Genomic DNA, 24,121 nt, shown 5'->3' on the forward strand with positions numbered 1-24,121 from the left:
TTTAAAAAGGGGTCCCCCAGATGCCCACCCCCCCTCCCAGGAGAAATGAGTATAGAGGTACTTGTACCCCTTACCCATTTCCTTTAAGAGTTAAAAGTAAATAAACACACAAACACATAGAAAAAGTATTTTAATTGAACAAAAAACATAACCACGAAAAAAGTCCTTTAATATTCTTAATTAACCATTAATACTTACCTGTCCCTTTAAATAAATGATCCCACGCAATATCCTCGGAAATGTTCTATCAGTTACAATGTAACAAAGTTGTTACAATGTAACAACTTTGTTACATTGTAACTACGCCGCACCCGACGTCACTCACCGCCGCCGCCGCGTCTGCGCTGCAGGACCCGACAGAGCTCTGAGCTAGAGCTCAGAGCTCTCGAAAGCATCTTTGTATTTGGGCTCCAAGGAGCCCGATTGGTCCTTAGCAGACCAATGGGGTTCCTTCTGATTTGAAGGAACCCCATTGGTCTGCTAAGGACCAATGGGGCTCCTTGGAGCCCAAATACAAAGATGCTTCTCAGAGCTCTGAGCTATATAGCTCAGAGCTCTGTCGGGTCCGTGCAGGACGCTAAGTCCCCGCCGGCTCCGCTGCCCTCCCCGCCTCTCCCACATGTCACCCACATGTCACCCACATGTCACTCACATGTGGGTGACATGTGGGTGACAGATGTGGGCGGGGTGGACAGCGGGAGCTGCGGGGACTTAGCGTCCTGCACGGACGCGTATGCGGCGGCTGAGCGGCGAGTGGCGTCGGGTGCGGCGTAGTTACAATGTAACAAAGTTGTTACATTGTAATAACTTTGTTACATTGTAACTGATAGAACATTTACGAGGATATTGCGAGGGATCATTTATTTAAAGGGACAGGTAAGTATTAATGGTTAATTAAGAATATTAAAGGACTTTTTTCGTGGTTATGTTTTTTGTTCAATTAAAATACTTTTTCTAAGTGTCTGTGTGTTTATTTACTTTAACTCTTAAAGGAAATGGGTATGGGGTACAAGTACCTCTATACTCATTTCTCCTGGGAGGGGGGGTGGGCATCTGGGGGACCCCTTTTTAAAGGGGACTCCCAGATTCCACCATGAACCTCCCCCCCAGGAAATCGCGGCCTCCACCTCCACCGCCCATCGGAGGTGGAGAAGAGCCCCTTGTCCTTGGATTGGACAAGGGCTCGGAGGGGGAGGGGAAAGCTTGGCTGCCCCTCCCCTTCCGAGACCCCCCAATCCATGGACCATGCGGGCTGGTATAGTCAGGGTGCGGAGCCCCACGCGGCCGGTGCTCCGCATTCTGGCTATCCCAGCCTGCATGGGGGACAAGGGGTTAAAGAGGTCTGGGAGGGGGAACCCCACGTCGTTTTTTTTTTTATATTTCCCACACTCAGAACGAAGTAAGTAAAACTCTTCCCACTTGGGGGAATCTATGAAAATAATACACTATTGTTACCTGTGCAAAAAAAACTGACATTTTCCGCATTTAAAAGACATTTTCGCCCTTGAAACTTAAAAATCGATTTTCTCAAAAACTATAAGGTCTTTTTGAAAAAAAAATTTTCCCTCTTATTCCTCCTGATCTCCTTAATATATTCTCCAAATTTGAGGCTCTTAGCATTTAAGGGGGCTTTGCTATTAACCCTTAAAGTCGGCGGCTTTTTTATATTATACGGAGCGTTACGGTTTAACGCGAAATTACGGCATGATACGACTGTAATGCGAAAATTACGCGAAAATTACGCTTACGCGAAATTTCACGAAATCCTTCTTCATTACGATTATGTACTTACGGCCATAATCGTAATTACACTAATTACGCGAAATTTCGCAAAATCGTAATTAGGTCATTACGCTCATCTCTACATACTGTACATATGTCCATCTCATGTCACATGTCACCTTGGGTATCCTTTAGGTGTTCAATTTCATAAAACCATTTTGATGAAGGACTGCCACCATTGACAAAAATGTATAGTGTAAAACCCTTGTGTGTTGCCATCACTTATAGTAGGTAGTAATAATCTGATGGCTCTGAACATCTTACCAACAAGTTTTAGAGTAGTCCATCTCCTTATGGGGGATATTTACCATTGCTTTTATTTTTAACAGCACTCCTTGGATGGCAGTAGAGCAGTCCAACTGTCAGAATAGTGGTACATGAGGTGGCAGGTTAGCTAGCTGGCATCCTTAAACAGGTCCCCCCCCCCATTAAGAGATGGTAGAGAGTCATCAGATGAATACTTAATGTACTGTCCATGACAGTGACACATGAAAAAGTGATTTATAGTGCATTTCACACAGCCAGTTTGAAGTGGGAGGCTGAATTAGGGATTTAATTTGCATTGATTTAATACCCGCTCAGTGATGTACTCCCTGCTGGACAGTAAGTACATCACTGACGTATCATAGCTCTGCGCCTGGGCGCCGCAACCAAGCATTCACACTTACCGGGTTGCCATGGATTAGCATTGGTGCATCATCTGTGCGGTAGGCACGGATCATGCGGGAACGCACTGCAAAGTTTGTGGCAGCCTTGTGGTGATTTGGCTACTTTCGCCGCACCATCATAGTGTGTAAGTCCCCATAGACTTACATAGCCCTCGCTACGAGTTACAGCAGGGGAGAGCACTGTGATACAAGGAACAGCGGTAAGTGTGAAAGTAGCTTCATTCTTCACACCCGTTAACTCCTTCGGGACCGCCCGTAGTAAAATCTACACCACACTTGTGGCTGCTTAAAGAGAGTCTGAAACATAAAATAAAAAAAACAGATACTTACCTAAGGAGATGGAAGGCTCTGGGTCCTAATGAGCCTTCCCGTTCTCCTCCCGGTGTCTGCGTTCCCCTGCAGGCTCCCCCGTTAGTGGTCGTGCTCTCTTCCAGGCTGGGGAGATTACCCTCACGCGTGCGCAGTACAGAGCCGCCGGTCTTCGGAAGCCTAAGTGCTTCCGAAGATTGCCAGAAGTCTCGCCCGGCAGGAAATACAAACGGAGGAGCTTGCAGGAGAGCAAGGACACCGGGAGAAGAAGAAAGCTCATTAGGCCCCAGAGCCTCTCCTCTCCTTAAGCAAGTGTCTGTTTTTCATTTTAATTTACGCTTCAGATTAAGCCTGATACAGCGTAGATTTGTCTACGCTTTGTCATACGTTCCTGCCAGCATTATATTCAGCTGTCTATAGACACCTGAGCTCCATCATTTCATTGGCTCCTGACCCTGTAATGACTATGAGCCAATCACAGTGATCACAAAGAAAAACTGAGTTTATATAATGCTGTAAAGTGTAAACAAACTTATCTTACAGCAATAAGTAGTAACCAGGGAAGGGAGGCAGCTGAAGACCTGACTGCCCTAATCTACTGTCAAGTCTCCCACCCAATCACTAAGCAGAAACTGAAGGGGTATGCAGAAGAATAAGAATCTGCAAGACCTGATATTACAGCAATACCCAGTGCTAAATGCTTTTATGCGCAGCTACACAGATGAGAACATATCAGAGTCTGACGACACTTCTGACACAAAGGACAGGCATTTCCAATAATATTTACAAGATAAATGAGCGCAATGGCATTTCAAGAATACGGTTTTGTTTTTCTACTATAGATCGGTTTAAGCTCTGGTATGCAGTTAGCTTAGAATATCTGATTTTATATCTGATATACTGTTTTATATCTGATAAATCTGACTATCAAGTTTTTATTTCCGTTTGTTTCTCCAATGTGGAATCATCGCCTAACTTCTTAGTAACCTAGTCAATGTGACGCACTGAGCCTTCAAACTTACATGCGGTCAACCATAAAAAACATGAGCATGTTCTTAACCTACCCAACCCTATTAGGCTTGATGTGGCACTAGGCATGAGCTCTCCAGTTGTAATTCCATATTACGAACCAAACTGAGCCTTTAAACTTGTGGTCGCAGTCGAGGAGGGGCGTGTTAACTCACCCTTATCGCCACCTAAGGCCGTTGTGATCCACATTGTGTTCAATAGCGTTCCACATCACTACAATACTTCCTCCTTCTGGATTTGAAGGAGGCAGTACTGAAGAAACGGAATGCGATGGAACGTGACGTGGGGCATATTGGCCAAAGGTGGTGACAAGGATGGGCTAACACACACACACACACACACACACACACACACAGTGGCCAAGAGTTAAAGAGAATCTGTATTGTTAAAATCGCACAAAAGGAAACATACCAGTGCGTTAGGGGACATCTCCTATTACCCTTTGTCACAATTTCGCCGCTCCCCGCCGCATTAAAAGTGGTTAAAAACAGTTTTAAAAAGTTTGTTTATAAACAAACAAAATGGCCACCAAAACAGGAAGTAGGTTGATGTACAGTATGTCCACACATAGAAAATACATCCATACACAAGCAGGCTGTATACACCCTTCCTTTTGAATCTCAAGAGATCATTTGTGTGTTTCTTTCCCCCATGCACTGAAGTTTCAGGCTGCTTTTTTCTTCCTGCAAACAGCTTTGCTTTTGTCTGAATTTCCTCAGTATGTGAAAGCCCAGCCAGCTCAGAGGACACTTTATCCAGCTTGTAAAAGATAAGAGAGAAGAGAGAAGCTGCACTAATCTAAATATCACACAGGCAGTGTGCAGAGAGGGGCCTGAAAGGGGGAGTTCATAGCAGAACCACAACACTGAAGAACTTGGCAGCCTTCCAGACACTGGCCGACAAGTCTGACAGGGGAAAGATACATTGATTTATTACAGAGACTGTGATAGCAGAAAGTGTTGCAGTAAGCCAGAACACATTAGAATAGCTTTTGGAACTTGTAGGATGATAAAAAACAGGATGCAATTTTTGTTACGGAGTCTCTTTAACCACTTGAGGACCACAGTCTTTCTACCCCTTAAGGACCGGCCACTTTTTTTCCATTCAGACCACTGCAGCTTTCACGGTTTATTGCTCGCTCATACAACCTACCACCTAAATGAATTTTGGCTCCTTTTCTTGTCACTAATAAAGCTTTCTTTTGGTGCTATTTGATTGCTCCTGCGATTTTTACTTTTTATTATATTCATCAAAAAAGACATGAATTTTGGCAAAAAAATGATTTTTTTAACTTTCTGTGCTGACAATTTTCAAATAAAGTAAAATTTCTGTATACATGCAGCGCGAAAAATGTGGACAAACATGTTTTTGATAAAAAAAAAAACCATTCAGTGTATATTTATTGGTTTGGGTAAAAGTTATAGCGTTTACAAACTATGGTGCAAAAAGTGAATTTTGCCATTTTCGAGCATCTATGACTTTTCTGACCCCCTGTCATGTTTCATGAGGGGCTAGAATTCCAGGATAGTATAAATACCCCCCAAATGACCCCATTTTGGAAAGAAGACATCCCAAAGTATTCACTGAGAGGCATAGTGAGTTCATAGAAGATATTATTTTTTGTCACAAGTAAGCGGAAAATGACACTTTGTGACAAAAAAAAAGAAAAACAAAAAGAATCCATTTCTTCTAACTTGCGACAAAAAAAAATGAAATCTGCCACGGACTCACCATGCCCCTCTCTGAATACCTTGAAGTGTCTACTTTCCAAAATGGGGTCATTTGTGGGGTGTGTTTACTGTCCTCGCATTTTGGGGGGTGCTAATTTGAAAGCACCCCTGTAAAGCCTAAAGGTGCTCATTGGACTTTGGGCCCCTTAGCGCAGTTAGGCTGCAAAAAAGTGCCACACGTGGTATTGCCGTACTCAAGAGAAGTAGTAGAATGTGTTTTGGGGTGTATTTTTACACATACCCATGCTGGGTGGGAGAAATATCTCTGTAAATGACAATTTTTTCATTTTTTTTACACACAATTGTCCATTTACAGAGTTATTTCTCCCACCCAGCATGGGTATGTGTAAAAATACACCCCAAAACACATTGTACTACTTCTCCCGAGTACGGCGATACCACATGTGTGGCACTTTTTTGCACCCTAACTGCGCTAAAGGGCCCAAAGTCCAATGAGTACCTTTAGGATTTCACAAGTCATTTTGCGGAATTTGATTTCCAGACTACTCCTCACGGTTTAGGGCCCCTAAAATGCCAGGGCAGTATAGGAACCCCACAAATGACCCTATTTTAGAAAGAAGACACCCCAAGGTATTCTGTTAGGAGTATGGTGAGTTCATAGAAGATTTTATTTTTTGTCAAAAGTTAGCGGAAAATTGATTTTTATTGTTTTTTTCACAAAGTGTCATTTTCCACTAACTTGTGACAAAAAATAAAATCTTCTATGAACTCACCATACTCCTAACGGAATACCTTGAGGTGTCTTCTTTCTAAAATGGGGTCATTTGTGGGGTTCCTATACTGCCCTGGCATTTTAGGGGCCCTAAACCGTGAGGAGTAGTCTGGAAATCAAATTCCGCAAAATGACCTGTGAAATCCTAAAGGTACTCATTGGACTTTGGGCCCTTTAGTGCAGTTAGGGTGCAAAAAAGTGCCACACATGTGGTATCGCCGTACTCGGGAGAAGTAGTACAATGTGTTTTGGGGTGTATTTTTACACATACCCATGCTGGGTGGGAGAAATAACTCTGTAAATGGACAATTGTGTGTAAAAAAATCAAAAGATTGTCATTTACAGAGGTATTTCTCCCACCCAGCATGGGTATGTGTAAAAATACACCCCAAAACACATTGTACTACTTCTCCCGAGTATGGCAATACCACATGTGTGGCACTTTTTTGCACCCTAACTGCGCTAAAGGGCCCAAAGTCCAATGAGTACCTTTAGGATTTCACAGGTCATTTTGCGAAATTTGATTTCCAGACTACTCCTCACGGTTTAGGGCCCCTAAAATGCCAGTTCAGTATAGGAACCCCACAAATGACCCCATTTTAGAAAGAAGACACCCCAAGGTATTCCGTTAGGAGTATGGTGAGTTCATAGAAGATTTTATTTTTTGTCACAAGTTAGTGGAAAATGACACTTTGTGAAAAAAACAATAAAAATCAATTTTCCGCTAACTTTTGACAAAAAATAAAATCTTCTATGAACTCACCATACTCCTAACGGAATACCTTTGGGTGTCTTCTTTCTAGAATGGGGTCATTTGTGAGGTTACTATACTGCCCTGGCATTTTAGGGGCCCTAAACCGTGAGGAGTAGTCTTGAAACCAAATGTCGCAAAATGACCTGTGAAATCCTAAAGGTACTCATTGGACTTTGGGCCCCTTAGCGTACTTAGGGTGTAAAAAAGTGCCACACATGTGGTACCGCCGTACTCAGGAGAAGTAGTATAATGTGTTTTGGGGTGTATTTTTACACATACCCATGCTAAGTGGGAGAAATATCTCTGTAAATGACAATTGTTTGATTTGTTTTACACACAATTGACCATTTACATAGAAATTTCTCCCACCCAGCATGGGTATGTGTAAAAATACACCCCAAAACACATTATACTACTTTTCCTGAGTACGGCGGTACCACATGTGTGACACTTTTTTGCAGCCTAGGTGCGCTAAGGGGCCCAACGTCCTATTCACGGGTCATTTTGAGGCATTTGTTTTCTAGACTACTCCTCGCGGTTTAGGGCCCCTAAAATGCCAGGGCAGTATAGGAACCCCACAAGTGACCCCATTTTAGAAAGAAGACACCCCAAGGTATTCCGTTAGGTGTATGGCGAGTTCATAGAAGATTTTATTTTTTGTCACAAGTTAGTGAAAAATGACACTTTGTGAAAAAAACCCAATAAAAATCAATTTCCGCTAACTTTTGACAAAAAATAAAATCTTCTATGAACTCGTCATACACCTAACAGAATACCTTGGGGTGTCTTTTTTTCTAAAATGGGGTCACTTGTGGGGTTCCTATACCGCCCTGGCATTTTACGGGCCCAAAACCGTGAGTAGTCTGGAAACCAAATGTCTCAAAATGACTGTTCAGGGGTATAAGCATCTGCAAATTTTGATGACAGGTGGTCTATGAGGGGGCAAATTTTGTGGAACCGGTCATAAGCAGGGTGGCCTTTTAGATGACAGGTTGTATTGGGCCTGATCTGATGGATAGGAGTGCTAGGGGGGTGACAGGAGGTGATTGATGGGTGTCTCAGGGGGTGGTTAGAGGGGAAAATAGATGCAATCAATGCACTGGGGAGGTGATCGGAAGGGGGTCTGAGGGGGATCTGAGGGTTTGGCCGAGTGATCAGGAGCCCACACGGGGCAAATTAGGGCCTGATCTGATGGGTAGGTGTGCTAGGGGGTGACAGGAGGTGATTGATGGGTGTCTCAAGGTGTGATTAGAGGGGGGAATAGATGCAAGCAATGCACTGGCGAGGTGATCAGGGCTGGGGTCTGAGGGCATTCTGAGGGTGTGGGCGGGTGATTGAGTGCCCTAGGGGCAGATAGGGGTCTAATCTGATAGGTAGCAGTGACAGGGGGTGATTGATGGGTAATTAGTGGGTGTTTAGGGTAGAGAACAGATGTGAACACTGCACTTGGGAGGTGATCGGACGTCGGATCTGCGGGCGATCTATTGGTGTGGGTGGGTGATCAGATTGCCCGCAAGGGGCAGGTTAGGGGCTGATTGATGGGTGGCAGTGACAGCGGGTGATTGATGGGTGGCAGTGACAGGGGGTGATTGATGGGTGATTGATAGGTGATTGACAGGTGATCAGTGGGTTATTACAGGGAAGGACAGATGTAAATAATGCCCTGGCGAATTGATAAGGGGGGGTCTGAGGGCAATCTGAGTGTGTAGGCGGGTGATTGGGTGCCCGCAAGGGGCAGATTAGGGTCTGATCTGATGGGTAACAGTGACAGGTGGTGATAGGGGGTGATTGATGGGTAATTAGTGGGTGTTTAGAGGAGAGAATAGATGGAAACACTGCGCTTGGGTGGTGATCTGATGTCGGATCTGCGGGCGATCTATTGGTGTGGGTGGGTGATCAGTTTGCCCGCAAGGGGCAGGTTAGGGGCTGATTGATGGGTGGCAGTGACAGGGGTGATTGATGGGTGGCAGTGACAGGGGGTGATTGATGGGTGATAGGTGATTGGCAGGTGATTGACAGGTGATCAGTGGGTTATTACAGGGAAGAACAGATGTAATTAATGCACTGGCGAATTGATAAGGGGGGGTCAGAGGGCAATCTGAGCGTGTTGGCGGGTGATTGGGTGCCCGCAAGGGGCAGCTTAGGGTCTGATCTGATAGGTAACAGTGACAGGTGGTGATAGGGGGTGATTGATGGGTAATTAGTGGGTGTTTAGAGAAGATAACAGATGTAAACAATACATTTGGGAGGTAATCTGACGGCGGGTTTGCGGGCGATCTAATGGTGTGGGTGGGTGATCAGATTGCCCGCAAGGGGCAGGTTAGGGGCTGATTGATGGGTGGCAGTGACAGGGGGTGATTGATGGGTGATAGGTGATTGGCAGGTGATTGACAGGTGATCAGTGGGTTATTACAGGGAAGAACAGATGTAATGAATGCACTGGCGAATTGATAAGGGGGGGTCAGAGGGCAATCTGAGCGTGTTGGCGGGTGATTGGGTGCCCGCAAGGGGCAGATTAGGGTCTGATCTGATAGGTAAAAGTGACAGGTGGTGATAGGGGGTGATTGATGGGTGATTGATGGGTAATTAGTGGGTGTTTAGAGGAGAGAATAGATGTAAACAATGGATTTGGGAGGTGATCTGATGTCGGATCTGCGGGCGATCTATTGGGTGGGTGATCAGATTGCCCGCAAGGGGCAGGTTAGGGGCTGATTGTTGGGTGGCAGTGACAGGGGGTGATTGATGGGTGATTGATGGGTGATTGACGGGTGATTGACAGGTTATCAGGGAAGATAGATGCATACAGTACACAGGGGGGGGGGGGTCTGGGGGGGGGGTCTGGGGAGAATCTGAGGGGTGGGGGGGTGATCAGGAGGGGGCAGGGGGCAGGGGGGGGGTAAAAAAAAAAATAGCGTTGACAGATAGTGACAGGGAGTGATTGATGGGTTATTAGGGGGGTGATTGGGTGCAAACAGGGGTCTGGGGGGTGGGCAGGGGGGGGTCTGAGTGGTGCTGTGGGCGATCAGTGGGCGGGGGGGGGCAGATCAGTGTGTTTGGGTGCAGACTAGGGTGGCTGCAGCCTGCCCTGGTGGTCCCTCGGACACTGGGACCACCAGGGCAGGAGGCAGCCTGTATAATACACTTTGTATACATTACAAAGTGTATTATACACTTTGTAGCGGCGATCGCGGGGTTAACATCCCGCCGGCGCTTCCGTATGGCCGGCGGGATGTTACGGCGGGTGGGCGGAGCCAGTTGCCGGGGGAAGCGCGCGTCATCAATGACGCGATCGCTCCCCCGGCATGCCTAAAGGACGCGCCGCCTGAAGGCGTATTGCGGTCCTTTAGGCGTCCACTTTGCCGCCGCCCATGGGCTGTGGGCGGTCGGCAAGTGGTTAAAGACTCAGTTTTGTGCACAATACGAAATGCAAAACTCATGCCTATCTAGCACAGGTTCCTGCCATGCACATCACTGTGCAGTGCATGGAAAACTTTTTCACAGTGGACTGTTGTGTCTGTCATGACTACATCAGACATAGCATGTTATGCTTGACATATCCACTGTCTGAAATTATCATGTCCCTCACAACCCAGCTGTTCTGTTCATCGAGACGGAAGGGAGCAAAAAGGATCTACTGGCAATGGACACGTATGAACAGATCCTGTATTCCGAATCCAATAAACACACTGTTTTCACTGCCAATGTAAACCAGGCCTTAGTACAACTGAGTAAACTGGTAAAACTAAAAGATTGCCTAGAATAGATGAATCCTCTCCAACAATCACATGAAAGAGAGCTGTGAAGAGAAAAGACAAAAGAGCACTTGCAGCACCCTGTAACTAGCAACAGAGTACAAGACGACCCACATGGAGAAGACGTATCTCCATACAGTTCCTCAGTGTTTTTTTACCTAAATATGGAATTAGGCAGTTATAGAGGGAAATATTTTCCTAAACACTGCAGACGTTCAGTAATCCCTAGGATACTGCCAAAGGCCACCCAAAAGCATTCTTAGCCTAAAGATGGCCCTGCAGAAAATAAAAGCATTGCTTAATATTTCAGTTGCTCTGCAGGATAAAATAAAATATTTACGCCATCAAAAGGAAGTTAAATGAAAATGATTTTTCATTTAAATTTTCATCAGTAATTTAGAGAGTAGGGGAAGTACTGCCTGTACAGTAAGAAAATCATTCATAGGTTATCTGTACCTAGAGTTCTCGCTGTACATGTAGGTCCTTTTGACACAGCAGCAGTAAGGTGGAGAACCTCAACTACCACAACAAATAAATATCAACCCAAAGTTTCTGGTTTCCAGTTTTGTTGGACTGTTTCTGCTCAGACCTGCTGTAGTGTGGAGGTTTCATTCTCCCTTGCGGTGAGCTGTCTTTCCTTAGAAGTGTGAACAACACACAGGCAGAGGATGGCATGGGGTATGGGCACAGACACATACACCACAAAATGAAGCTGCTATTTTTAGTGGAATTACACTCAAATATCATCTATGTTCTAAAATATTAACCACATCACCACGGCAGTTTTTTTTCTCCCTTATGGACCAGAGCAAATTCCTCCCTTTCATTTGCCAATAACTTTATCACTACTTATCAAAACAAAATTATCTATATCTTGTTTTTTAATGGCCTATCTGGGCTTTTTGTGGGCGATACTTTCAATTACTTTATTTTCTATGCATTGAAATGGTAAAAACCTGGAGAAAAAATTAAAATACACTATTTCTCCCATTTCCATCCACTATAGTTTTTAAATAAACAATGCTAGTATAAATAAAATCCACATATTTTATTTACCTATTTTTTCCTTGTTATCACATTTAAATGATGTGCCTAGTACGTATGGCAACAATATATTATTTGGAAGTGAATGTGTATTTTTTCTGTTTAGTGTTTGTTTGTTTTCTCATTGTGCTCAAAAATTACAAGCCTTTCCTTGAAAAAATAACAGTAATATACCCTCAGGACATATATATTCAAAACGCAGAATTCCCAAGCATCACCTTGTTTATTTTTTATACAAGTGTCTTATGTTGGTATAGAATATATAAAAATAATGTTGTTGCTTTTGATTCAGTTTGTCTCAAAAAAAATAACACGACTTAGGCCTCAACCATAAAACACCTATTCTACAACTTATCATGGTTAAAATTATTTCACATGTCTCAGTTGATCGCTAACTGGGCATTTAGCATGCCATTAACCCTGAAGTGTGCATGTGGCTTTCTACAGACCATTTATTTTCACTAAGTATTTGAGAGCCATTCTTTGTTTGCATAGCCTCAGATAAAGTCAGGGCATCAGAAAAAGGCCACAAATGTCACCATTATGTAAAGCTTTCAACCAGGGCTATTCAAAAGTTTGTGTTTTGTAAGATTCCAACTCGTGAGTTTTGGTGAATCTTTCCCAAGTTTGATCACAATTTTGAAAATTATTTTTTTTTAATAATGGATTGAGTTAGTCCCTACCTATTTTCATCATCACATGGGTGCCACCTATCTATTAAACACATCAACATTTATTCTTCAACTCATTTCAATTAAAATGCGGTCACCTATACCTCACTTGGTAACTAACTGGCTGCACAGCAATCCATTATTCTCAAAGTGCGCCTATAGCTTTTTTGCAGGCCATTTTTTTTTGCACCAATTTTTACAGCACCATTCTTTGTTTGCATTGCCCCAGAAGAGCAAGGGCATCAGTAAAGAGCCACAAATGTCACCAGAAAACTTTATCTTCTTTGTTTTCTCACTAATTCATTTCAAATTAACCTGAAAGTTTATCCTGCAGTCAGCAATTATATCAGTTAGCTGCAGTGAGGAGTAAATATGCATTGAGGCTCTGCTCACATCTAAATTCGAAATCGCTGACGGCAGCGTTTGATTTTTTTGTGCGTTTTTATTTTTCCCCCTCCCGGTGCTCCACTGGGGGTACGATTTTGTGCAAAATGCTTTTGTAAGCGCTCTTGCAGAACAATTCTGTTTTTTCACTTCCTGACGTTAGTCAGGAAGTGAACTCTTTGACCTGGAAAAGAATAAATACAATGTATTTATTCTTAAAAATGCAAACGCAATCGCCGGATTAAAAAAAAATAAATTTTGATTTGTGAGCGTTTTGCGTTTTTACTATACCTTCCATTGAGGCAAAATAGCCTAAAAAAATGGTACAGGCACCGCTTTGCTGAGCGGATTGGAAATGAACGTCTCAGATGTAAACTCGCTCATAGGGTATTATTGAACAAGCATTTTTAGGGCGATTTTGAAAATCGCCTGCGCTTGAAAAAAAATGCCGAAAATGATCTAGATGTGAACGAACCCTTAAAGCACATCAGACTAATCTTATAGGCTATCATTCATAAAATATGTTCGGTAAAAAAAAAATCTGGGCGGGAAAATACCGCATTCGGTATATTAGACCTTTGTGTGCTAATTCATAAACATTTTCACAGCTGCCTACCACTTCACAACGGAGGGGTTTTACCCCTGAAGCACCAGCGCGATTTGTACATTGCAGCGCTGCTTCCATTGATTTTTTACTGTGATATAATTGGTTATTGGGGACTGGGGTCCCCATAACCAATCATTGCACTGCAGAGCGGGGGGGTGTGCGCGGGGGCGCGCGATCGCGCGCTGCACGTTTGTTTACATTTCTTTGTTATCAATGGAGACTGCTTCTGTTTGAAGCAGTCTCCATTGTGTCCGCAATCGGCGCGTCTAATTGGATTTAGGAACGCTTGTTCCTAACATCCAATTAGTCACCTGCTGTGCTGGCTGGCTGGAGTGTGTGCGCGAGGTCCCCGCCCACTCCCAGCCAGTAAACAAACAAGTGCGCCTTTCTCCGTCCCTGGGGGTGAAGCGGTGCGCAGAGGGACGGAGAAATTTAGCACTGGGGGGGTAAAGCGGTTAAAGCTCGGTAAACTACTGCAGCCCATTGAGCGGTACAGCAGAAGTGTGGTTATCTCTTTTGTTACAAGCTGTAATTATGGTTCCCTGCACAGACTCACACAGACTTCGGTTCCCTGCACAGACTCGAACAGACTGACTCGCACAGACTTTGGCTCCCTGCACAGATGACTCACACAGACTTCGGGTCCCTGCACAGCCTACTTTGCTCTTATCCGCATGCTTATCGCCTCCTCCAAGCAAGCGGTATTCTCTGTCCCAATACCGCCTGCTGTAACCTTTATTAATTGACATTGGCCTCAATTCACAAAGCTTATCTCCTGTCTTTAATAATGTTTCTAGAGTTATCACCATGGTGATAAGGCATGTAGTATTCAGGAAACATTTTACCTCAGGCAAACCTAAAGTTAACTCTTCTGTCTAAGTTAACTTTTCAATCCTTAAAATAACTCCAGAGTTAAAGACAGGCTGTTAATTAACAGCATGTGAAAATAGCTACAGAGGAGGTAACAACTACACAGGAGGTAAATTAACTACAGAGGAGGTAAATTAAGAAATGAAGAGATAAGATAACTGTGTGGAGGTAGTTTTCTCTTGCTTTATTATCTCCAGCATGATCTTATTGAATTGAGGCCATTTAGTGACATGTGTTGAGATAATCACCACACAAGGCGATAATTTACCTCACTGCTCGGTAATTTGAGCCTTTCATGCAGTAACAGCTTTTATGAATTTACATTTTGCTAAGTGCTTGGTAATGTCAGCTATTTACAGCATTACCGCATGCGGTAATGCTTTATGAATGATAGCCATAGGGTTTCATAGTCATTTTTTTATGGTGTTAAATGTTTTAAAATTAAAATGTAATTTTGAGTAAAATCCCAGTTTAAAAAAAAATCATCATTTAGTTTGCTGCATGAGAGAATACTGTATGTGTCTTTTAAAACAGCTAAAATATCAATATTGTAGAGACAACTAATTTAGAGAATAGCTTTACCAAATGTAGACAACACTGAAAACACAGCTGTAATTCAAAACATTTACCAGTGTGATACTGCAGCATCTGAAAGTCCCCACTGTCACCAATAGGTTATCTTGGATTAGTCAGAGTTACCAGAACAAGACGCTACACAAGAACTCTAAAAAGCACCAAATAAACACACCGTTTCCCAAGTTACTATTACACATGCTACAATTTCAGAAATACGTCATGTCTTTTTGGGGTGTCTTTTTAAATTTCCAGATGACAGCAAATGCTTCTCATTTCAACAGCAAAAATATAAAGCAGCTTTAAATGCTGCCTAGTTTAATACATTGATGCTACTCTATTTATTAAAAAATCTGGAATTTGTGTTATACACCAACGATATGCACTGGCTGAATGGTCATATGCTTTCAACGTAACCTAGCTAACAGAGAATGGGAGCGTATCCTGTCCCACTGGAAAAAACTGATCACCCTGATTGGCAGTCACAGCTTAACTAAAGACCAGCCACCTTAGTGGGAGAGGCATGTACTCGCTACCAAGCGCAAGCTCTTGTTAGGGCCCATAGACTTTAACAGCTATTATTTTAAGGTGAAGAGTAAACAGCACTAGTAACCTGCCACACTTCTTCACCACTAAGACTAATGCCCATATGTCCGCCAACCCATTGGTATCACTTTGTCCACTGTGGGTAGTATATATTGTCCAGTTTTTAAGCTATTAAATAAAAATAAATTGTTAGCCCTATTATCTCCTCGTAGAAGGTTATGCCTTGTGAATATTGTTAAAATCAGGTGTGTTGTTTCGGGCTCTGATCCCTGCCAGCATGTTTATTTGTATTTTTTTTAAATAAATATTAATATTCTTTCAATTATTTTATTCTAACCCCGCCCTCCCCCCCCTGCTAGCAAATGACAGCGATCAGCTGTAGTAGGCATCAGCCTATGACAGCGGATCGCTCCTGTGTGTCTCAGGGGGACAGCCGTGTCATACGGCTGTCCCCTGTACAGAGCTGCCGTAGATCGCAGCGCTGTACCATGTAAATAGACGGCCGCTGGGAGGCTGATGACTGAGCGGAGCTCCTTCATTCAAGCGGGGATGCGCGTGCACCAGCGGCGTGACCTCCTGCAATCTCCGCCCCCAGGACTTCGCGCCCATTGGTGTGTAGTCCTGGAGCTGCCGCTGCGTTCACGCCAATTGGCGTGGAGCGGTCAGCAACAGGTTAATAAATGGAATAGTTAGTATTATTTGAGCTAAGAATTCATACATGCAGTCCACATTTGTAATATTTGTAAAGGAACCCCTTCCACTAGCAATCGTGATCGCAAGCGCAAATCACCTGTGCAAGCCGTTCTTTCTACTAGCCGTGATTGCGCATGTAGCCGCTGGGAATGCAGTGCGATCGCGCCAAGAATAGCGCCGGCCAGGAATTCTGCAAAAACCGAATCGCGGAAGTGGAAAATGAGCACTGCGATTTACATGTTATTACTGTGCTCTAGCGATCAGCAAAACGGCTGTGATCCACTTTTTGAAGCTAATTGCAGCTAGTGGAGAAGGGCCCTTAGTGTGCATGGCTTAATTTGCTTGAGAATAAACCAGAAAGGTTAGCTTAACCTAAGCGACCATATCTGGTAGTCTGCAGCCTTGTAAGGAGGCCACTGCTCTGAGAACAAGGATTCAAATACAACAAAACATTTTAATGACACCCTCACATCGTAGAAATAAAAGAGCAGAATTTCGCAATGAAGGAGCCATCAACCCTTGGTGGAATACTTATTTATAATATCAAATCTTGATGCTAACACCTTACACGTGAGTGACATGACCAGTTCTCAGTCATTTCCACTGTACCCGAGATAAAGGGAACAAAAGGATTTTTACTTATCTGGGACGCCTTCCGGCCCCCTGTAGTCTGTCAGCTATCATGATGTCCTTCCGGTCCCCAACATTTTGCTGCTGTGAGCTCCGGCATAGACTCAGCGTGGACTTGGCTCACTCGCGGACTCCTGCGCATGTGCTGTTCTGTGCCACACGCCTCCTCCATCCCTCTACCGTAGCCAAGAGCATTCTGCACATGTGCAGTTTATAAAACATCTAACTGCACTTGCCCAGAAGGCTTTCAGCCAAGTGAGTGCGATGGAGGTCCATGGCCTGAAACAGCGAATGTGCAGTGGACCACAACGCAGCTGGATTGTGGACTTCACAGCGGATCAGACTGGGAGGACATCGAGAAAACTGATGCAGGGCTGTGGAGTCAGAGTCAAAGAGTAGGAGCAATTTTGGGCATCTTGAGTCAGACTTGGAGTCGGATGATTTTTACACCAAATCCACAGCCCTGGTAAGTATTAGACTAAGGAGTCAGAGTCGAGTAGTCAGAGCTATTTTGGGTACCTGTAGTCGGACTTTGAGTCGGTGGTTTCATAAAATGAGCAGTCTGAGGCAGATGATTTTTGTACCAACTCCACAGCCCTGAACTGATGGACAACAGGGAGGTTGGAGGAAGCTGCATGTAAGCAAAAAATGTTGTTCCTTTCGTCTCTGGTTTACTTTAACTTAGCCTAGAAACTGCATTTTTTACTACGGGGGAAGCGATCTCATCTTAGTACAGTCATTAAATGACAGGAAGAAAAGCAGATGAATGAGTACATGGTATCAGTGAAAAAGCCACGACCGTCAAAGACACCACGTCAGCAGAACCTCAGCCGGAAGGGTCCCTTGTGCAATAGTCATTACAGAAGAAGTGAGTGGGGAAATGATGCAAAGAACAAAATGAAGAAAAAGGTTGGACTGCTGCGGTAAACATATTACGATCTCTTATCAAGGTGCCCCTCGTTTAACCAAATCCCAGCCTCTGATATTATATGGCGGCTTCTTCTCTCAGTATAGTAAAATGTCTGGCCATAGCGATGTCTTGCTTATAGTGCGACATCAATGGAAAGCTAAGCAGGTTCACACAGATAAAGCACGTTATTGGCTGACTTGCTTTACTCATTGTTAAAAAAGAGAGACACCAGTGTGGTTTGTCAGTTTTTATTCATAGCCCACAGCTTCCTGCGCACATAGGCTGTTTTTTAATGTTAAGTAAATGCAATATGTGCAAAAAGACACGTGACTGATTCTGCAGAGATATTACTAAATACACACCAAATAGAATTCCCAGCATGTAGCATCATGTAACTACTGGGAATCAGAACTCGACCACAGGGGTTCTATGTACCCTATGCCACAGCTACTGATTTACAGACTACATGAGCCAAAAATTAAACTTGTTGAAATCAAAAAGCTCATGTTTAGTGTAAATTAGAAGTAATACTTTTGGCTAGGGCTGTGGAGTCAGAGTTGGAGCCGGAGCCATTTTGGATACCTGGAGTGGGAGTAGGAGTCGGTGGTTTCATAAACTGAAGAGTAGGAATCGGGAGTCGGATGATTTTTGTACCAAATCCACATCCCCGGTTAGTATTAGACTAAGGAGTCAGAGTCATTTTGGGTACCTGGAGTCGGTAGTTTCATAAACTGAGGAGTTGGAGTATTTTTGTACAGACTCCACAGCCCTGCTTTTGGCGCTGCATTGTCAAATGTAAAAATATGTGTGACAGCTTTGCTCAAAGCAGGTGCTTTCGGGCGCCTAGCACCAGACTTGGGTGCCGCTATAGCACTAGTGCGTGCCCCACACACAGGTAATTTGCCAGACCCTAAATTACTTCTTCCTCCGAGTTGCTACGACTCAGGGAGCCGGAAATTTTAACGGCAGCGGGGTGAGTCGTCATTCGATAAAAGGAAATAAAATAGGTCAGCCTCCATATCCCTCTTATGTCAGGTGTGCTGTAAGATAATCATACAACTCATAACAGAGTGATCCAGAGGGCAATTAAGCAAGGCAGTAGCCATTAATATAGCACCTTGGCCCACTCAGCAGACATATGAATCAATCAATCCTTTACTATTAATGTGGTACTGCCCAACGTAGTAGGAAATGCAGCTGCTTGGCGTCTCCTCCCCACACCTTCTTAAACATATATCACCGCATCCAACCCACCACTTGGACGAGATGTAAACTATATTGAAATGTTAACATTTGTATAGCAAATATGCTAGAAAGTCTTACCCAAGGACTACATACTGGTTAAAAAATGTACAGTAAAAATTGACCTGTGTATGGCCACCATTAACAAAAAAAATGCACTTTAGAAAGACAACATCACTAGCAGCACTAGCAACAGCTAATAACCATTCTCAATGATGAATGATAGATATCAGTACCAATTCCATATCCTCTTATACCCATATCCTCTTAGGCAAACAATAAAGAAAAAATACAAAGGAATACTATCAATACCCAAGTGTTCTAAAAGGACAATGTACAAATAATGTCTAAGTAGCTGTGTAAACATTTTCCTACTTTTCATGTTAAATATTAGAGTCAAAATCTGTAATTCGTTGTGTATAGATTTTAGCTACGTTTAGAATGTCTCATATGCATAGGTGAATCTCTGCAGTCTGAAATGCCAAGAACAGTATAATATTGAAGCAGTTATATGCAATGCCTCTGGTGTCGGGTTTCACATACTATTGCATAGGTTTATGTTGCACATAAGATACATTGCCTCTGCTTTCTGGACTAGTCCAAAACCTGTCAGACATTTACTGCTTTCTGTAAGTAACAACAACATAGGAAACACATAGTGCAGCCTCCCTACTTGCTTGCACAATGTCCATCTACCACCCTCACCTGAATTGTACTCCAAGCAGCACTCTGGAAGAAGATGATCTACTGAGGAAAAATATTACATCTAAGGCAATCCGGCTGCTCTCCATGGACGCTCATACAGGTGAAACTCGAAAAATTAGAATATTGTGCAAAAGTCCATTTATTTCAGTAATTCACAATATATTAGTTTCACCATTTAAGTTGAATTACTGAAATAAATTAACTATTACACAATATTCACATTTTTCAAATTTCATCTGTATCCCTGCATCCACAGAAAGTCACTTCTCGCAGAAAAGAAATATTATTAAAAAAATATGTACAACAGTACAAACCCCGTCGTCAATGCCCACTAACAGCACATGTGGAATCATTTTGTTATATGATCCTCACATCCAATCAGACACACAGGTACATACTGACAAAAGGCTTCTTACTTTAGTGATTTTTCAACAACGTTGGTCCTAAAGATCTCCTCCTGGTCCAGGTTCACAGTGCAGAAGCAGTCTCTCATTTTGTTTGGTCCCAAGTAAGGAAGCAGATTTTTTGCCTCACCTGTAAAACATGAAAAATATTATTGCACACTGATGGCAGATCTGCACATTTACATCAAGGTCATTTTTTTTATTTTCTGTAATCGAAAAGTGCTAAGATTTTAAAGAGTGCACAGAACACACACATATCTAGTCCAAAACCAGAGGAAGCTCAGATTCAAAATGTTCCTACCACACGGCAGGATCACATCGGTCAGATACCAAATCACAAAAGAAGAAACATTTTGGGTTGAAGAAGGAAGTCCACACAAAGACCAGGAGAACATATAGACTCCATGCACATAATACCCTTGGTGGGAATTCAAACTAGCAATACCAAAACTACAAGAGAATAATGCCGACCACTTAGCAATAATATTGTCTTTTATGAGATAAATAGTCATCAGTGCTACATGATGTAGTACCGTATATTACTCTGTTAGGTTTCGGTTGCGTAGTGGTTAGTGCTTTAGCCTTCCAGCGCTGGATCACCGGTTCCAATCCCAGCCAGGTCAACATCTACAAGGAGTTTGTATGTTCTCCCCGTGTTTGCGTCGGTTTCCTCTGGGCACTCCAGTTTCCTCCCACATCCCAAAAACATACAGATAAGTTAATAGGCTTCCCCCTAAATTGGCCCTACACTACCATACATACACGATACATAGCAGGGATTAGAGTGTGAGCCCCTCTGAGGGACAGTTGAGGGACAAAACAATATATACTCTGTACAGCGCTGCGTAAGATGTTGGTACTATATAAATACTAAATAATAATAATAATAATAACAACAGTGTGAACCAGGCCTAACAGGTCAACTTTCAAAAAAATGCATTAACCCCCAGGGGTCGCTTGAAAGTTAAGCAACTTGTTTATGCAGCAACATTCATTATACAGGAAGTCCCGACTAACGAACGACCCGACTTACGAACGGCATGGATTCTGAGGGAAGAAGTAAAAAAAAAAAAAAAAAAAAAAAAAAAAAAGTTCAAATTGGACTTGTAGTTTTGGAGAAAATGTGTATAAGCAGGTACAGGGGGCAGAGGTGACAGAGGTGGACACTGGAGGCACACAGGATGTACAGGTGATAGAGATGGCACAGTCTTCCGACGTAAGAACAGCTTCAGGTTAAGAACGAACCTACAGTCCCTATCACGTTCGTTAAACGAGGGCTACCTGTACTACAGCCCATCAGTAGACCATAAGCATGTTCACAAGCAAGTTTTGTGTTCACTTACAAATATACAGGAGCCAGAGTTGTCAATAGGTTAGGGACAACATTAATTCATACTATTAATCACTTCTGATAGTTTTTTTTCTTTATCCAAAGCGGTAGCAAAAAAAATAAAAAAAAAATACAAAGGTTTCCAAGCTTCTGCCAATTAGCATGCCAAGTCTCTCAGTTAACACAACAGCCTGGCCAACATGCTAATCACTGCCACTGTGGTCCCTGACTGGATCCCTATTGTAAAGAGAATTGGCATGCAGCAGAGTCTGGTGGGTATGGAAACGAGAGGCACTCTGCAGCTTCCCAGCATACTAAAATAATCAACCGTCCCTCTCATTTTTCATTTGTGCCGAGGAGAGTAATAATCAGCTTTGCTTCACACTCTAAATAATAAGCAGCATGTCAATAAAGATTTCCTCCATTATCAGAGGAACTGTGGTGAAAATAACATAATAAATAAAATTGCTAATTATATTCACTCAGGCCTGGGACCCACTACAAGGCGCTATCGCAATCACTAGCGATTTGTGGTAGAGCTTTGCAAGTGATTGCCCAGCTCCTATACAACACATAAGAATGGAAACGCTCCCAAAATACTATATGTCCTGCAACTGCGATTTGCCCTCAGTCATTGCAATAGAGACCAAAATGGAGCAGGCCTCAAGCTATGTGACACAAATCTAGCTTCTGATAGGCAGGGGTTACCTACACAAGCATTCTCCCAACAAGCTTATCCATGACAGAACCCCAGTGGACATGCAGAAGCACCAGCATCTCTTGGTCAAAAATAAAGAACACAGCAATGGGCAACATTGAGAATACCCACAACAGGCTCTGAGGAAACGCTGGGTTCCAATTATCAAAGGTTTCAATGAATAGTAGTCTTGCAATGGTTGTTTTTCTGCAACTGAGCTCTTCCTCTCTGTGGTTTAGCACAAACATGAATTGCTAAAGTCTATTTTTTAACAATGTAGACAGATCACAAACAACAGTTCACAAAAAGGAGAAACCGAACTTAGAAAGCTCTGGCTCTAGGCTCATTCATGCAGCACTTCTATACTAAAGTGCCTGACATTTAACACATGGTTTTGAAGTGTCAAAAAATAAAATAAAAAAATAATTAGTAACACATTAGTAATAGACCAACACGACCTGATAAAGTTGTCAAAATGCAACACTTAGTAAGAAGTTCGTAGTAGTAAGAAAGGACAGGATGTATTCAGATAACTTAGATATTACGAATAAGCTGTCTACTAATCAGGAAAGGAAATACATTTCACCCATAGGTAATGTTCATTAATGTCCAATTCCAGTTACAGATCAGGTCCGAGTTGTAAACTGTGACCGCCCTTTCCTCCCGCCCTCACTAAGCTGCAACCATTGACAAACTGTCCCTAGATTGGTGCTCAACAATCCTGTAACCATTATCACATGACTGGAGATGGTGACAGATGGGCAGTGATAATCCCTAAAAAACGGCCCTTACTTACCTTCCTACCTCAGGAGGGGAAGGAGCCTCTGGATCCTCTAGAGGCACCCCCCATTCTCCTCCACCGACTTGATCTGGGTCATGCATCTTACCCAAGAAAGCCGTCAACAAGCGATGTTTGGCGGGTCCCAGCGCTGGAATGGGCCTGTGAATGAGGACGGGGGAAGACTCTGGAGGATCCAGAGGCTTACCCCTCCCCAAATTTTCACTACAGGTACACTTTAAGGTGCCGTAGAAAAGATCCTGGACTTCACCTATATTTAATGTTCATGACTTTAATGGTGTATATACACACCACAGTAAGAAGACAACATTTCAGATGACCCCCCTGGTGCCTTGAATCCTCAGGGTTCTAGTTTCTTTCGGACATTGATTTTGGCAACGTCTTAAAGAGGAACTGTAACGACAAAACGGCCCCTGGGGGGTACTCACCTCGGGTTGGGGAGGCCTCAGGACCCTAATGAGGCTTCCCACGCCGTCCTGCGTCCCTCGGGGGTCTTGCTGTAGCCCTCCGTACAGCCGTGACGCAATATTTACCTTCCTGGCTCCTGCGCAGGCGCTCTGATGGCTGTCGGCGCCGAAGTAGGCGGAAATACCCGATCGCCGTCGGGTCTGCTCTACTGCGCAGGCGCAAGTTTCCGGCGCCTGCGCATTAGAGCGGACCCGACGGAGATCGGGTATTTCCGTCTATTTCCGTGCCGAAAGTCGCCACAGCGCCCCCGCTGGAGCCAGCAAAGGTAAATATTGAAGCTACAGTCGGCTCTGTCGCCGGCTGTTCGGAGGGCTGCAGCGAGACCCCCGTGGGACAGAGGACGGCGTGGGAAGCCTCATTAGGATCGGGAGGCTTCCCCCACCCGAGGTGAGTACCCCCCAGGGGAGGTTTTTGTTGTTACAGAGTCTCTTTAAAATGCCCATTTTCCCCAAACTCAAATGCTGTCGCTACTGTACCTTTCAGTGATTGGGGTTGGTGTAAATGAAATGAAAGTGCAAAAGAAAAAAAAATGGTCACATGCATTGCTATGCGGTTTTCATGCAATTTCTTGTAATTGCTTTCTAATAACACAGAAAACTAAAATACAATCACACTGGCAAAAAAAATAAAAATAAAATAACAGCAAGGTGCATTTACTATTTTTACAGAAGAGGTGTCCTAAAGACAATGCAGACACCTGACTTTGGGTCTTTTTCCCTATCGGTTGTCATGGTTTGTTGGATTATCTCAGTTTTCCACACCAAGGATATGAACTAAAATATTCCCAAATA

General features: G+C 43.4%; 1 protein-coding gene across 1 annotated transcript in view; it reads right to left on the minus strand.

Annotated features, from left to right (window-relative positions):
* Positions 1 to 24,121, minus strand: part of RASA2 (RAS p21 protein activator 2) — a 156,713-nt gene that overhangs the window by 83,671 nt on the left and 48,921 nt on the right. Inside the window, exon 2 of the mRNA XM_068280484.1 lies at positions 20,049 to 20,166. Within this exon, the coding sequence (XP_068136585.1) occupies positions 20,049 to 20,166 (118 nt within the window). The remainder of the gene's footprint in view (positions 1 to 20,048; positions 20,167 to 24,121) is intronic.

Source organism: Hyperolius riggenbachi, chromosome 4 (genome assembly GCF_040937935.1).
Source record: "Hyperolius riggenbachi isolate aHypRig1 chromosome 4, aHypRig1.pri, whole genome shotgun sequence".
In the NCBI taxonomy this organism is placed as follows: domain Eukaryota; kingdom Metazoa; phylum Chordata; class Amphibia; order Anura; family Hyperoliidae; genus Hyperolius; species Hyperolius riggenbachi.